This window comes from Tachypleus tridentatus, chromosome 4, assembly GCF_004210375.1.
Source record: "Tachypleus tridentatus isolate NWPU-2018 chromosome 4, ASM421037v1, whole genome shotgun sequence".
Lineage (NCBI taxonomy): Eukaryota > Metazoa > Arthropoda > Merostomata > Xiphosura > Limulidae > Tachypleus > Tachypleus tridentatus.
Window position 1 is genome coordinate 41,833,952 of NC_134828.1, and position 15,160 is coordinate 41,849,111.

Here is a 15,160-nt window from a genome sequence, read left to right on the forward strand (position 1 = left end):
AGCTGTGTGGTATAAAGATCAGCTTATGGTCAAAGATAAGCCTTAAGAACTTTGTCTCAGAGACCACACATATACCTCAATATAACTCATGTTCGACGACTGACACGAGAAGCGAAAGTCATCGACATAGAGCCTGTTTGCAATAGTGAGACGGAGTTGTTCAGTGATGGCATTAATCTTGATACTGAAAAGTGTGACTCTCAAAATACAGCCCCAAGAGTCTCCAAGTTCCTGTAGAAAAAAACAGGAAAGTGTTAAACCCACATGAACTTGAAATCTCCCAGCTATTAAAATTTTTTTTAATAAAAATGGGCAAATGTTCATGTAACCACCATATGTATGAAAGTCTCACAAAATGCCATACCTCCATGTTGTATCATAAGCCTTCTCAATGTCAAAGAATACTGACACAAGAAGTTGTCATTTGAGAAAGGCTCCTCTGATAACGTTTCAAGTTGAATCAGATGGTACATGGTAAAACGTTGTCATCAGAACCTGCAGTGGGTGGGCTAGAGAAGGTTGTTTGAATTGAAGAACTAAACAAAATGAGCATTAACTATTCTCTCTAAGGTCTTACAGAGACAGCTCATCAAAGCAATTGGATGATAGTTTGAAGGAATCTTGGGACCCTTCCCAGGCTTCGAGAAAGGTAGGACAATAGATAGGGAAAGTATCAAACTCATACAAACTTGAAATCGCTTGTCCACTAAAATATTTTAATAAAAATGGGCAAATGATGACATAACCTGTGTAAGTGGAGGTCTCTCAAAATACCATACCTCCATGCATCATCATAAGCCTTCTCAAGGTTAAAGAATATTGATACAAGATGTTGTTGTTTGAAAAAGACTTATCTGATTGATGTTTCAATTTGAAACAGGTGGTCCATGGTTGAGTGTTGTCATCGGAACCCACACTAGATGGGTAAGAGGAGGTTGTTTGATTCGAAGAACCAAACAAGACGAGCATTAATCATCCTCTCTAAAGTTTTACAGAGACAGCTCATCAAAGCAATTGGATGGTAGTTTGAAGGAATCTTGGGATCCTTCCCAGGCTTAGAGAAAGGTAGGACAATAGCCTGACACCAGGCATCTGGAAAATCATTCTCCTGCCAGATCCAGTTAAAAACAATCAGAAGAATTGTAAGAGAAGCAGGAGATAGATGTTTTGCATCTTGGAGTGGGAGAAGAAAATATATCCAAGGAAATGCCCATACTCGGAACCAGAGGAAGTGGATCTTGGGGTTTGCTGGAATGTATGTTATGGACGGCTCACTGCAGAAACACCTTAGGTGGACAAACCAGTGAGAATCTCAGTCTCGGGGATATTCTTCAAATCACTTTCAACAATAACTCCTTGTGATGAATTAAAAGTAGCACAAAGTGTAACCTCAATAGGTATATCTGCAATCCCCTTTGAATGCAAGAGGAGTTCACTATGTTGAGATGTGAATGTTTCCACCAATATGTCACCAGAGTGAAGCTTTCAGACTGACTTTGGAGAGCCAGCTCACCTATCAAATGATATATTGTCTTCTGTACAGATAATTATCAATTTCTCTTTTAGTATGAGTTTTGTTCCCACAAAAAACATACTGACTAGCTTGGATAAATTTGTAATGGCTCATGTTGCATAGTTAAAAAGCGAGAAAAAGTGCAATAGTTATAGGATATTATCTGCTTTTTGCATGTTATTATTTAATGTTTTTTGGTGTATTATTTAGTTAAATAAAAGTTATTTACGAAGAATCTATAAATATATGAAGTCAAAGTGGTCTCTGCTCCATGTGCAAAGTTTGTTTCATGCTGAAAATAATTTTCCTCATGTAAAAAAATTCAAATTTCATTTGCATAATCTGTCAAACCTCCTATATATATTTGAAACTTTTTTTTCCATTTAAACTTTATATTTTATCTGTTATTTTCTCTACCCTAATACAACATGATGTTGACAAAGTTGACCAGCCTTGCAACTATAAAAAAAAAATTACATTTTTCTTTCTATAATAACTTTATATTGTAACACTAACCTACAAGTGCTTATCCTAAAACTTTAAACTTCTAACAGTATATATTTGTTTCCACTTAAATTTAATTTTTTGTTGCTGTTAGAACATATCTAACTAATATTACCACCACATAAGTTGAGATCTTTTGATGAATATGTAGCTCAAGTAACGAAATCAAATTACACAATGTACAAGCTTCTTACAAACATGTACTTTGTTAAAAATTATCATTATTCTTTATTTTACCTGATCTAACCTAGAAACTTTCTCATTTTGAGCATTTCAGTTACTTTTATAATAATAAATAAATGATACACATGAAAGAAAAATGAAAACGTACTTACCTGGTTGTTGTTTTTTTGTGGTCCACTGTCAATGAAACATTACTCTACTTTTGTAAGCGAATGATACTACTGCACTAAACATTTTACTTAATTAAATAATCTTCAAAAGAACACAGAATAATAATGTGCAAAAAACAGTCAATGTCCTTTAACTATCACATTTCTAACCTTTCTAACTATTGAGCCGTTAAAAATGCAGCTAAGCTATTTGATGTGTTTCCTGAGGAAAACAAGTTTGAACTGAAAGTAGAACTCTCTGTATAGAAATAAACATTATGTAATACATTATTTGACATATTAAAACCTTGGCTTCCTATTAGTTATAAATAATATATTATACAATACAACTTTGAAAAACAAGATTAAAGACAACACTTTGCATTGTAAAGATTAAAGGCTATAAAAAATATGCTTTGCCTGAGTGATGACAACATTGTACTGAGTAGTTTACATATTTTATAATTCTTGGAAAGGTAGTAAATAAATTAGAGAAGACAAGATATTTACAGAGAAAATACAACAATTCTCATACTATGGAATATTGAGGATTTTATTTTAATATTGCTTGAAGAAATTGAGGACTTAAAATGTAAATATTAAAATTTCGATTGCTATCTTAGTTTTGATGCCAATTTTATTCATATACCATGAAAATAAAATACTACAATTATATTTTTAATGTACTTGCTAAAACATTGTGACATGTGTTGAAAAATTTGCCCTATTTCAGTTAATCACAATTTGCAATAAATGCCAAACTTAAGTTTTCATAAAATAATAATTATAAAACAAAGTTAAAAAACAACAATTAAACAAAACAGAGTGAAGTTCAGAGATCTATAATACTGAGAAATATATAAATAATGAAATCATGAAAATTCAATATTTTAAGACAATAACAATCTTTCTAAAAATAGAGTTTTAACAATAGAACATGACATGCATTATACTGTGTTAGAAAGTATCTTATATTTATAAAAATGTCTTCAACTAATTCACTGCTTTAACCCTTTTCAGCCTGGCATCTCATCAAGTTTTAAAAAATTCTGATTTATCTACAAATCTATAACTATAGTTTTGTTCTGGTGCATCTTGCATTAATATGTCTTTGATAAAGTGTTTAAAAAATAATCCCAAACTGCTAACCCTAATAGGCATTTTTGCTCCACCAAATGTAACACTTATTTGTAGAATACAAGTATTTCTAACTCCTGTCTAGAAACATAATACATTAACAAATGAAACAAAGCTGCAAAGCTCAAATTATTTCAAAAAAAATTTTATTTTAATCCGAGATGTCAAAAAGTGTCAATTCATGCTAACTCCCTTTTGTGTTTTACACTTTAAAGTTTTTAAAGCTAAGTAAATTATAAACATATCTGATATTTGGGACAATTTATTTCTCATAACCAACTTGACCTAGAGCTTTCTTTTCTCTTTACATGGATTTTAAATTTTTAATAATTTACTTGTGAAACAATGGTAGGAACATTTTGTGGTCACACATCTTCAAATACACTAACTACACTATAATTTTGTGTTATGGATACAAGGTAAAACTGATAATTTTAATGGGCTCCCTCACTTGCTTGCTTATCTTGTTGACAGTATTTTAGCAATACTGTTTTCTTTTACAATAACTGTAACTTATAATTTAAGAATAATGATATGTTTTGTCAAATTAACCCAACATGAGGCTAGAGATCAAAACGTTTTTCTGAAACAGTCTCATCCAATTTTGAAAGGATTAAGTAATTACTTTTAAAAATAAAATGTACTGAGATAAATATTATTTATATTATTTTAAAAATAATTATTCATTTTGTCGCTTGTGAATGTACACAACCCAATATTAAAGTCAACTTTTAGAGGCATTTTATGTAACAGATAGTGATATCACACAACTGTATTCATTTTGTTAAGAATTTACCAAACATTCAACTATTATCCTTGTTTCGTGTGTGCACTTATGCATGTTTCAGTTATTTCTGAATTTCTATTAATTCTTATGAATGCAAATGCAATAGCTGCAGAAACAATGTTACCAGGTAGGAAAGGGTTAAGAAACTTAAGTTTGCTTTTTTTTTTTCAATGAAATTTTTCTGTCTTCAAAACTTACAGGATGAGCAACTGAAGTGGAATCTATATCATCAGGAGCAACTTGTAAATTTGATGTAGCCATTTGTTCTAGAAGCTGTTGAGTAAGAAATTAAAGATACACTTTCAAGGAAAATATTCTGTTATTCATTCTAATTCTACCATTTACCAAACCCCACAAAAGAAATATTATTAAACATTACAAATACACCTTCAACCATCTAGTATGTTTTAATATTTGGATGACATGTTTCAGTTTTGCAATAACACTTCATAATTACTTCGTTTTTCAATCTTATGCTCCTCTGTATAATTAATTACATCTATTGCAGACCATTACTTTCTTCACACAGAAGAATGAAATTTTCTATCTTACTAAACAAACTACAATGTACACAAACAAAAAATATATCTGTTTTGAAACCTTTTATTTCTTATACTGTGACAGCATGCAAAATAAGTTAAAGATATAAACCCTTGTTAATATGCCTCCATTATAGTCTAAACAAGCATTCAAACAAAGAAGTTTTTTTGTATTTTTACAAAGATACATAACACTAACATTTTCATAGATTGGGTGTCATGTTACAGCAGAGATGTTAAATTTTCATATTTTTATAAACTTTAACCAGCATGGTAAAGTGATACTTACTGTAGTGATGTTATCATTAATTCCATCTTTTATACGGTTGAGAATAATATCAACAGTATTATGAGATATCTTCATATCCTATCATAAAAAAATTTGTATATATATTTAACTCACATAGAGTAATATCATTACACACATCTTAATTTATTTCTAGGCTATCAGTAGGTTATATACACCCTAAAAATATAAACATTTGATCATTAACACTACAATACATTTACAAAACTTCTAAAATGTTTTTTTTAAAAACATACATTGGTTAAATGTCAAAATAGTCAATTATTTGCTAAACACTGTATGAATTCAATGAATTACACATTAACAAGAAATAAAAATGTTCCCTTTGGAAAATGTTTGACAAAGACGTTTAATACAAATAAAATTATAGAAAAATAGATGCGTTACTTTTCTGAACCATGATTTAATATCTCAGAACATAATGACTAATAAAATATATCCTTAACGTCATCTTTACTATCTCATTGTGTAGTAATCAATAACAACGTACATTCTTCCAACATTATAAATGTATGATTCTCATGAATGCTAGTCCCCACAGTTTCAAATTCTTGCTGTTTTAAGCAAAAGTAATAAAAACAGCATTTCATTGTTGAACGTGTAGTTTTTAAATGTTTAACTTAAGTAGTGGTAATTGAGTGATAATTGTAATTGTGCTGTATAATGTTATTGATAGATAAATCATATAAATATGAGTGAAATGACAAGTGAAAAATTATAAATAGTAAACATAAAGTTCTTTAAAGAACTGTGGCCTGTTGTTATTTTCATTTATTTGTTTCCTCTTACAGATAGCTTTAGCATTGCTTGCTATTGTCACGCAAGCTGTTAGATTGGTTATTTTACAGCAAATCCACATTGGGGTATTTGCTGTATCCACTATAGGGAATCAAACCCTGGATTTTAGCACTAAGTGTGTAAACTTACCACTGTCCCACTAGAGAACCTCACACAAGTAATAGAAAGTTTGAAGCCAAGAAATAAAATAGAAACCAAAATGTTAGGAATTTAAAAGTATCAGTCACCTACCTTTTCTACCATTTTATTTAAGACATTTTCTATGGTATCAGTATTGTTCTGACAAGCTGAAAGATAGTCAAGAAGAAACTGTCCACACCAATCTGAAAATGAAACATAACAATAACCCCAAAATAACACTGTTTATCTCATCACCATATCAGTTTCTTATTAATTAGTATAATTCCTATTGAAAGCCAATTTTCAGAAACAAAAAACTTTACAACATCTAAATTTTACTACCATTAATGGGGACAGAGGACAGTGCCCATAATTATAATTATTGTAGTTTTTCATCTTAACTTTTGTTATTGCTATCTGTAATTTAGATTTTAAAAAGAATGTTTACTACAGATAGCAGCTTATTATTTCACAAATGCAATTATGTCAACAACAAGAAAAAACTTTTAAAAATACATGCTAAAGATTCAAGTAATTTATTATGTAAACCAAATGAAGTTTTGCACTCCAATGTATGGTTTATGTTTTAGTTAAATGCTCTTGTAGAAGCCATAAAGTGAAATTATAAAAAACGTTTGGTCCTATATGGTCATTTATTACTGATATTCAAATGTTTTATACACTTCAATATGCACTACAGAAAATAAAAACACCTAAATTTACCTGTATTAACTGGAAAGTACATTTTAAAGAACACTCATCTGAAATGTTACTTTAAAACAACTAGAGAATAGGTAAGGAAACATTTTTAAAAATGTTTGACACTCATGATAATTATCTCCACAACTTTATAATCAAATTACAATGCAGGAAGGTTCTGCTGTTAATTAAGGATAAAGCTGCATAATGGTCTATCAGTGCTGTGTTTACTTTATCTCGGTACTTAAACTGGGGAGAATACAAAATAATCTCTAAAAGACATTTTTATTTCTATGAAACTGCTTAGGCCATGATAGTTGAGTAGGAATCATTAAAGGTCAAAAGTTTTAACTAGTAACTGAAATAGCTACCCAAACTAATAATGCAGTATTTTTCACCCAAGAAGAGGCAGTAAAACACAAGTATTTAAACCATTACCATACTACACAACACCTTTCAGGTATTTCACACACAGCATCATATTAAGTTTAAAAAATATAAGCAAAAATATTAAGTCTAAATTTATTTCATCAATTTTCTCACCAAGAAACATTTCAAATTTGATATTTTGTTATTTTAAACATTTATTTAGCACAATTCACAAAGAACAAAAAAGTTCAAACATGCATTTCTGCACAGTTCTGAGTGTTCATTTCTGTACAAAGCACTTAATGTATTTTAGAAGCTTTCTGCTCATCTCAAGGAATACATTTCTATTTTATAAGAAAGCACCATCTCTTCAGAATACAATTACCAATGTCTTGTTCCTCTCAAAATTTCCCTTCTCTATAGAGGTGTTATTAATATAAGCCCACCTTTTTCTTTGATGACACATAACATGTCTAAATAATCACTAATGAAACAAATTTGAAAATATCTTCATGCAGAGTTAATTACATTAGTAAATTATAAACTACTTGAAATTATTACAAGTAAAGCAGTGTTAATAGCAATTTTTGGTTTTCTAAAAAAATTTACTATACAGTTCTTTTACAGAAGTGAACAAACAAATCTAATAGGAAGTTTGGAAAACTTATAAACAAATCACAGATCTGTAAATCTTTTTTTTACACTTTATTTAGATTTTCTTTCTATTCCCAAAAGGTTCTTGTATTAAATCATATTTGTTTCCAAACTAAGGGAATTTTCCTACATAGCAATATATGAAGAGCTTATAAGGACTCAAATACTTTGTTATTGAATATTGAGTAGACAGTTTTGATAATTGTATTTCTATAGTTTTTCAAAATATTTAAAATTTTAATGTAAAGAAATTATTGAAAAATTAAATCAATTCATACAATTTTTTAAAATGAAACTAAACACTACTTTAGCAAGCTTTTATTAAGTTTCCTGCAACATGGTTAAGTGTTCCATTGTAAGGAATAAATCAAGGGATATCAATAACATACTACCAGTCTGAAATTGGTTAAAGAGGATTATGTATACCATGAAATACACTCAAACAAAAATTACAAAATAAAGAGAAACTCACCCACACTCTGTACAGTATCAGCTAGTCTTTCAGGGTTATCAGTTAAATGTTGAAGAATCTGTTTAAAGAATTTTCTTGTGAAAAACAGTTACTTAGACATATTACATTAGTTTTACTTAAAATTCATAGACTAATTGTTAATGAGTATATTACATAATCCAATAAAAATATCACAACTAAGCAATAAAGGAAGTTACAATTAAATGATTTAAAAGTAAAAGATGCAATACTGAACAGAACCTTGACAGCAAAATTACTATTAAACCTAGGTAACAGGTACATTAATGAACACAGCCCTGGAAACAAAATTTAGTTACTTTCTCAAAGTAACTTAAATATGGCTAGGCATTTTCTTTATATACGTACTCACAGTTATTTTCTGTAAGTAAATTGAAATATTGTTAGGTATCATCTCTTAGTATCTTTAATCATAGGTTTTTTTTTTCTCAAAATAACTTAAGCAAAGCTACCTAATGTGTCAAAGTAATTTTACATATAGGTAGGTACATTTCCAAAACAGCTTAAGTATTTTTTACAAGTAGCTTGTACAAACCACTTTTGGTAAGTAACTTCCCTAAAACTACTGAAAACATTGCAAAGCTGCAAATATTCATGAACGTAATAAGCAAATAAATTCAGCTTATCATTCATAAAAAACTGTAATATATTCTGAAAACACTATCATCCTGAGGCTACTTGTGCACAAACACATACTGTGTTAATACAACAAAAACTGACCAACAATGATTTATAAGCATATTGAAAAATATATGATACACAGAACCTACTACCTGTTTAAACAGAATAATGGTCTTTCTTCACTTATTCAGGTATGATATATATGAGAATACAGGGTTTGTATAAAAAATCAATATACTTACACATAGATAAAAGATGGAATTATTTATGAGACATATAGAAATGTTCTGACATAACTGTTTAATTTTAGAGTATATGACAAAAAAAAAAAGGCTGGTCAAATTTGTGAACAGAAGGTGACTAAACTTAGCTAAATCTTACCAATGTTAGTAGAGCCACTGTTATGATTTAGTGAAAAAATCACCTGCTTTAGTAATTTTTGTCGTCTCTAAACAAGCTCATTTGTTGCTCTGTTTAAGCTGGTGTAGGAGAAAAAAATTATTCCAAAGTATTTTAAGAAATTATTCCAATTGACATGTTAAGGCTGCTTTCTCAGATACACCTGTGGACATAAGACTCAGGCATTCTTTGGATATGATTTCCAAGGTACACAAGGTTTGTACAATATATTTCTTACCACATTCACACAGGATACGTTGTACATCTGGCTTTTGTTTCTTCACTAGATTTTGTTTCAAGGTAAGTAGTAAAGCACTTATCTTGTGTGAAAGTTTAAAAACAATTTTTACACATTTCTATGTTACTAAGTAAACTAATAATTTCACTGGCAATTTCTGACATAAAAGGATCCATAAAGAAATGTTATGTTTTTGTTACTGATAAGGGAAAGACTCAAACTAGCACATTTTTACAATTTGTAGCTTAACGCTCTAATTTCAGGTAGGTCAGAGTGCATGTCATGATCTTTGAAACAGTTATATTTAAAATTTAATTAAACTACTTTATCATTGTATATAAATAAATTTAACATCAAAATATAGTTAATAAATGAAATTTTAATATAAGTTTTAAGTTCTTAATTTTGTAGTGAAATATTCTTTTAAAAATCCTCAATTTTCTGTAGTGTGAGAATCATGACATTTGTTGACTTGGTCTTTTCCATTCTCTAAATTATTTACAACCACTCTCTGAAAGTTACTTATTATAATATAGAAATTACCAAAGCAGAGTAATTTCTATAGCTTTCAACCTTATTTGTTTATGGAGACAAACTAGAAAATCAACGCACATGACACACTCATCTGTCATATGTCCTCCTTCATAAAATACCAATAGTTCTCTCTGATATTTCATACTATATTATACATAACCAATAGAAAGATAATAGTTTCAGTCTATCAAAAGATGCATTATATTGCATGGTTTTCAGTACAGAGTACTGTCTATTTTGTCTTCAGTTTAAAAGTTTCCTCCCAGTGTTTAGACCTAGAAAATTATATAATATTTTTACTCTTCACCACAGGGAAGGACCAACTTTGTAACCATTTAGTATTTATTGCAGTTTGTATTTTATAGCTTTTAAATTAGTCAGCACATTTTCACCATTTTGCACATTAGTAAACATTACAAGGCTTTTTGTGCAAAATATCACATTTTTGAAATTAAGTTTTAAAATTTCTTCAGTACTGTTTTTCTCACGCCTTTTTTTCTTTCTGAATGTTGAAAATCCATCATGCAAAGTAAATTTGATCTTAAGATTACAAATATTTTTATGCATCAGAAAAGTTTCAAATTTCACATGTGAAATAATTATCCTTTTTTTTTTTTAGAAAAAAACTATTTTATCTGTTATTTTCACTACCATATTTCTGTATGGGTTGGTTCAGTTCAACCAACCTTGTAATAACAATAAAAAATAAATATAAAATATGCATCTTTCATTCTGTAATCACTACAAATTATTACATTATATATGTATACTGTAATAATGTTTACCATTATACATTTATTTTAATATTAACCTAGATGTTTTTCAGTATAGTTTTCTTTTAGCATGTGACACGTATTGTTGGCCGTGTATTGAGCAATTCTATCTGTTCTTGAAATCTGTAGAAGATTCTTGAGAATAAGAATCAACAATACTTGTTTTATGACAACACAATAGCATTTTTGAACACTGATGGAACTTCAAGAAACTTGCAAGATTCATATAAAAACAGCTAGATGAGAAACAGTAATAGAAGAAGATTATTATTAGCCAGCTACAGTCAGTGTGCTATAAGCCCCAGAATCTATAATTGTGATTAATGCCTATTAATGAAAAAATTACAGAATTTGATCAGGAACATTTATAGATTTTCAATATTACAAACTGTTCAACTTCAGTGAATTACAGACATATAATTTCTAAGAGGACATTAAATATCTTCACTGCAAAAAAGTCATCTTGTAAGGATGTGAGGCCAAACAAGAATAGAGTTAGCTAGTATTCCCCCATCAAGTAAAATGTGGAAACTTTGATGGTCAATTTGAGGTTACAAGGTCAGTCACATCAACTGACCATGTACAAAGTATTAGTAAAAACTTTGCCAACAATAATTAAAGTATTGAGACAACTACATTTTTTAAGTAACCCAACTTAGTCTGTAGGTTCTCTCTGTGAGTAAAAAATGTTAAAGCATGGTTTGCATAGGTAAAATAGGACATTTTTCTGACAAAATATTGTGTGCAGTAGCACTGAGATGGTATGGGTTTTTCTGAGGTAGTCATGTTATTCCTTTCTCATTTTACATTAACATTTAACAAAGGAGAAAAACTAACATATTCTACTTTAGAATGAAAATTATGATATTTGGATTCCTGGTATTGTAAAATTCTATAAACTTAAATGGACTGTTTTTCTAGTGTCACCATACATTACATACATCATCAATATACCTTACCAGATTTCAGGTTTTTTGATAAAAGTGAATTTATTTGCAAAATGTTCTTCCATAAGTAAATGTAAAGGTCTTTAAGTAGGAAAGCGAGGATAAATTCCTATCTAGGTTACTGTTTTACTTGTAGGGAAAAAAAAAGTTGTTCACATTTTTGGCTGATTAGGTGATTTATGTCAGTAGAATAGAAACCATCTTGTTATAGTTTAATTCTTAAAAGAAATAAAGATTAATCAATTGGAACTAAAGTATTACTAAATGATATTCTATGCCTAAAAACACTAAAATATCTCCTTGATATAATCTACAGTTTGTGATTCTATCCATGAAGTCTAAAGATATTAATCTTAAGTAACACATTTAATTAAGATTTAGCAAAAATTTGTACTGGTTAAGTACAATAATCAGGCATGCTAATGACATTTATGAAAAAAAAGAGGAAAAGGTATGTAGTCTGGCGCCAGAGGCGCCACAGCGCGGCGCAGCCACGCCTGACTAGGGGGGTCCGGGGGCATACAAAATTTAAATAAATGTAAAATGTTGGAAAGTCTTCTCATTCATGTAAAACACAGCAACATAACTCATCATTCAAAAAACATACAAATGATCATTCATAGAACATGGCACGACTGTAAATGATCATTCACAAAACATGGCAGAACAGAGGTATCTGAACAGACTTTCTGAATAAAACACAGTGGTTCAGGGTACTAACACAAGTCTTATTCAATGAATAAAAATGATTTATCTTAACCTTACCTAAAAAAATATAACAGTGTAATTCTAGGTATTTTATGACTAATCAAAGCTACGCTAGCTCTATATAGGATAGAAAAATTAAACTGTAACTGGAGAAAACCACTATCCTGAGTAAAGGCCTTTAACTTAAAAAACCTTGTAAAGTTTTAATCATTTTATTTTGACATGACACAGTTTATCACTCAAAATATAGAAATAGGTAATTGGGATTTTACAAAAAGTTCCTCTGTAGATTGGATGCATGATTTCTAGCAAAAAATTCATCTTTTGTATAAATATATATGTACATATGTAATTTTTATGTGCAGAATTATTAAAACTCTTCGAAGTTATTCAAAACTTCATCTACTTTTCTAAATTGCAACATATAAAAAACTGTGCCATCATAACAATCTACACAAATACAATTACCCCCATTTTAACATTATTTATTTGCAGTTGGTGCCAGTTATTATAAATAACACTTTCAAACAAATAAAGTACAAAATACCATAAAATGTTGGAGACTAAATATAATTAGAATGAAATAATTTCCAACAATCAAAACTACCAAAATTATAACCTAAGTTTAAGTAAGACACTATTTATTAAATTATTATTATTATTTGCTGAACAAAAATGTGAATCAACATAAATCATTCAACAAGATATTATGTTTTAGTGAACTATCAAATCTGTGATGATGATAGTATCTTTATAGACTACAGGCTCTATTAACACCAAAACCTCAATGAAAATTAGTCACATTACCAGACAATGTATGAAGTTTACAAATATCACAAGAGCTTTTAAGTAAATGTAACAGACCTTCAATGTTGATTCCAAGTCTCCTGTGTTTTTGCAGGATGTGGCTAAAGCTTTTGTTAGTAAGATGGCATTTAATCTGACAGGGTACTGATCAACTGAAAGTAATAAAATTTAAATTTTAAAAAAGCATATGAAAATATTTAAAAAATACCAACTACCTTTACTTCTATCATATTCCAGTTAATAAATTACAGCTGTATCTTGTGTTATGGATTTTTAGACATACAAGATGAATTAAGAATTTGTTATATCTATTGCAAAGTACAAAAGTTTAATCAATAGAACAAAGTAGTTCTTATTTGTAACCTAAAGCCGAAACTTCGAAATATTACTGAACCAATCTAGTTCTAACTTGATATTACTAAATGTTTTTATGCGATTTTCCACCAATTACACAGAAAACATATACGAGTATTATTAAATACTTTTAAAATAATACACAAGTTCAATATCAATGTGACTTACCTAAAATGAATAACTAGGAAGCAAATACTGCGCAGATCAAGTTATTTAAATTATAAAAAAGTCATAAAATATGTAATATAGATTACAACAATTTCGATTAACTTACTCAAAGCTGCAGCTTGTGAAGTTTCATTTTTATCTAGAAGAATATAGATCAATGGATTTATTACAGAACCTACAGTCATTCCAAGTTCCTGTATAAATAAATAATTACAAGAAACAAAACATTAGTTCTCAAACAAATCAATACACGTTTCTTGTGACTTGTTTCAAGAATACGGTTCATTGTTAATTCCAAAACAAATCTGTACATTAAACACAAATTTTTCATAATTATTTTCAAACTATACTACATATGACATGATGAAACTAAACAGAAAACATACTTTAGAGTAAAAACACTAGGATTCTTGAGCAGAAACACAAATTAATTCAGATCAGTTATGACATTTTTTCAATCTGAATTGCTCATATACACGTGAAAAGAGAACAAAAAACCCAAAATGATAAAAAGAAAATGTAATACCTTCATTTTTTCAACTACTACGTTAGGATCACTAATATTGAGACAATGTAAAACATAGTCTGTTAATGTTTCATAGTTAGCTGGACATCCATATTCAATCATCTTTTTCAGGACAGAATAAATTGCTGAAAGAATAGTAAAATTATACATTTAGGGAAATATCAGCTAGTAGTATGTTTATTACTATCTACAGTGACATACTACAAAGTGATACATAAAACTGGTTTCAACAGAGATGGTAATTTCACTATTATCTCTATTATTTATAATCAATTTCTGTTATATATATTCTATGAAATGACTAATATACATTTGACATCATATATTGATATAAACACATTGACAAAGACACCATATGTCAATACATACATGCCAATATACAATAAATGTTCATATACACTAAATGTTGTCATACATTATTTTTCATAAGTGTGTACTCAAACATTTAATTCAATAAGCAAATAAAATTCTGGAACATTTCCAATTTTTCTCATTTCATTTCTGTGCTCTTTGTCTCATTTGCTGTTTCTTTATCACAGGTTAGAACAGTGCACTGCTTATGACACATTTTAAGCTACTGAGCAGTGTTCCACAGGCATGATTAAATGTGTAAGGTGACATAACCATAAAATGTCTCATTTTGGAAAAATGCTATTCACTGTATTTCTCATGGAATGCAAAACACCATCATACATATACATTATATAAAGGAAAAAAATTTTAAATAGCTGCATACCAAACAATTTTCATGGCTAAGTATGACAATGAAACAGTCAGGTTTTTGTTACCTTAGACTGAACAATTTGTAGACAGAAGTTTTATATTCTCAAAAATGT

General features: G+C 29.1%; 1 protein-coding gene across 2 annotated transcripts in view; it reads right to left on the reverse strand.

Annotated features, from left to right (window-relative positions):
- Positions 1-15,160, reverse strand: part of bsf (bicoid stability factor) — a 93,733-nt gene that overhangs the window by 55,025 nt on the left and 23,548 nt on the right. For both annotated transcript variants that reach the window (XR_013027294.1, XM_076497973.1), the window contains exons 13-19: positions 14,325-14,449; positions 13,905-13,992; positions 13,334-13,428; positions 8,232-8,289; positions 6,149-6,240; positions 5,102-5,179; positions 4,472-4,546 (exon numbers count right to left, since the gene is read on the reverse strand). Coding sequence is in view for 1 of the 2 variants with exons in the window: in XM_076497973.1 (XP_076354088.1) it covers positions 4,472-4,546; positions 5,102-5,179; positions 6,149-6,240; positions 8,232-8,289; positions 13,334-13,428; positions 13,905-13,992; positions 14,325-14,449 (611 nt within the window). In the remaining variant the exon portion in view is untranslated. The remainder of the gene's footprint in view (positions 1-4,471; positions 4,547-5,101; positions 5,180-6,148; positions 6,241-8,231; positions 8,290-13,333; positions 13,429-13,904; positions 13,993-14,324; positions 14,450-15,160) is intronic.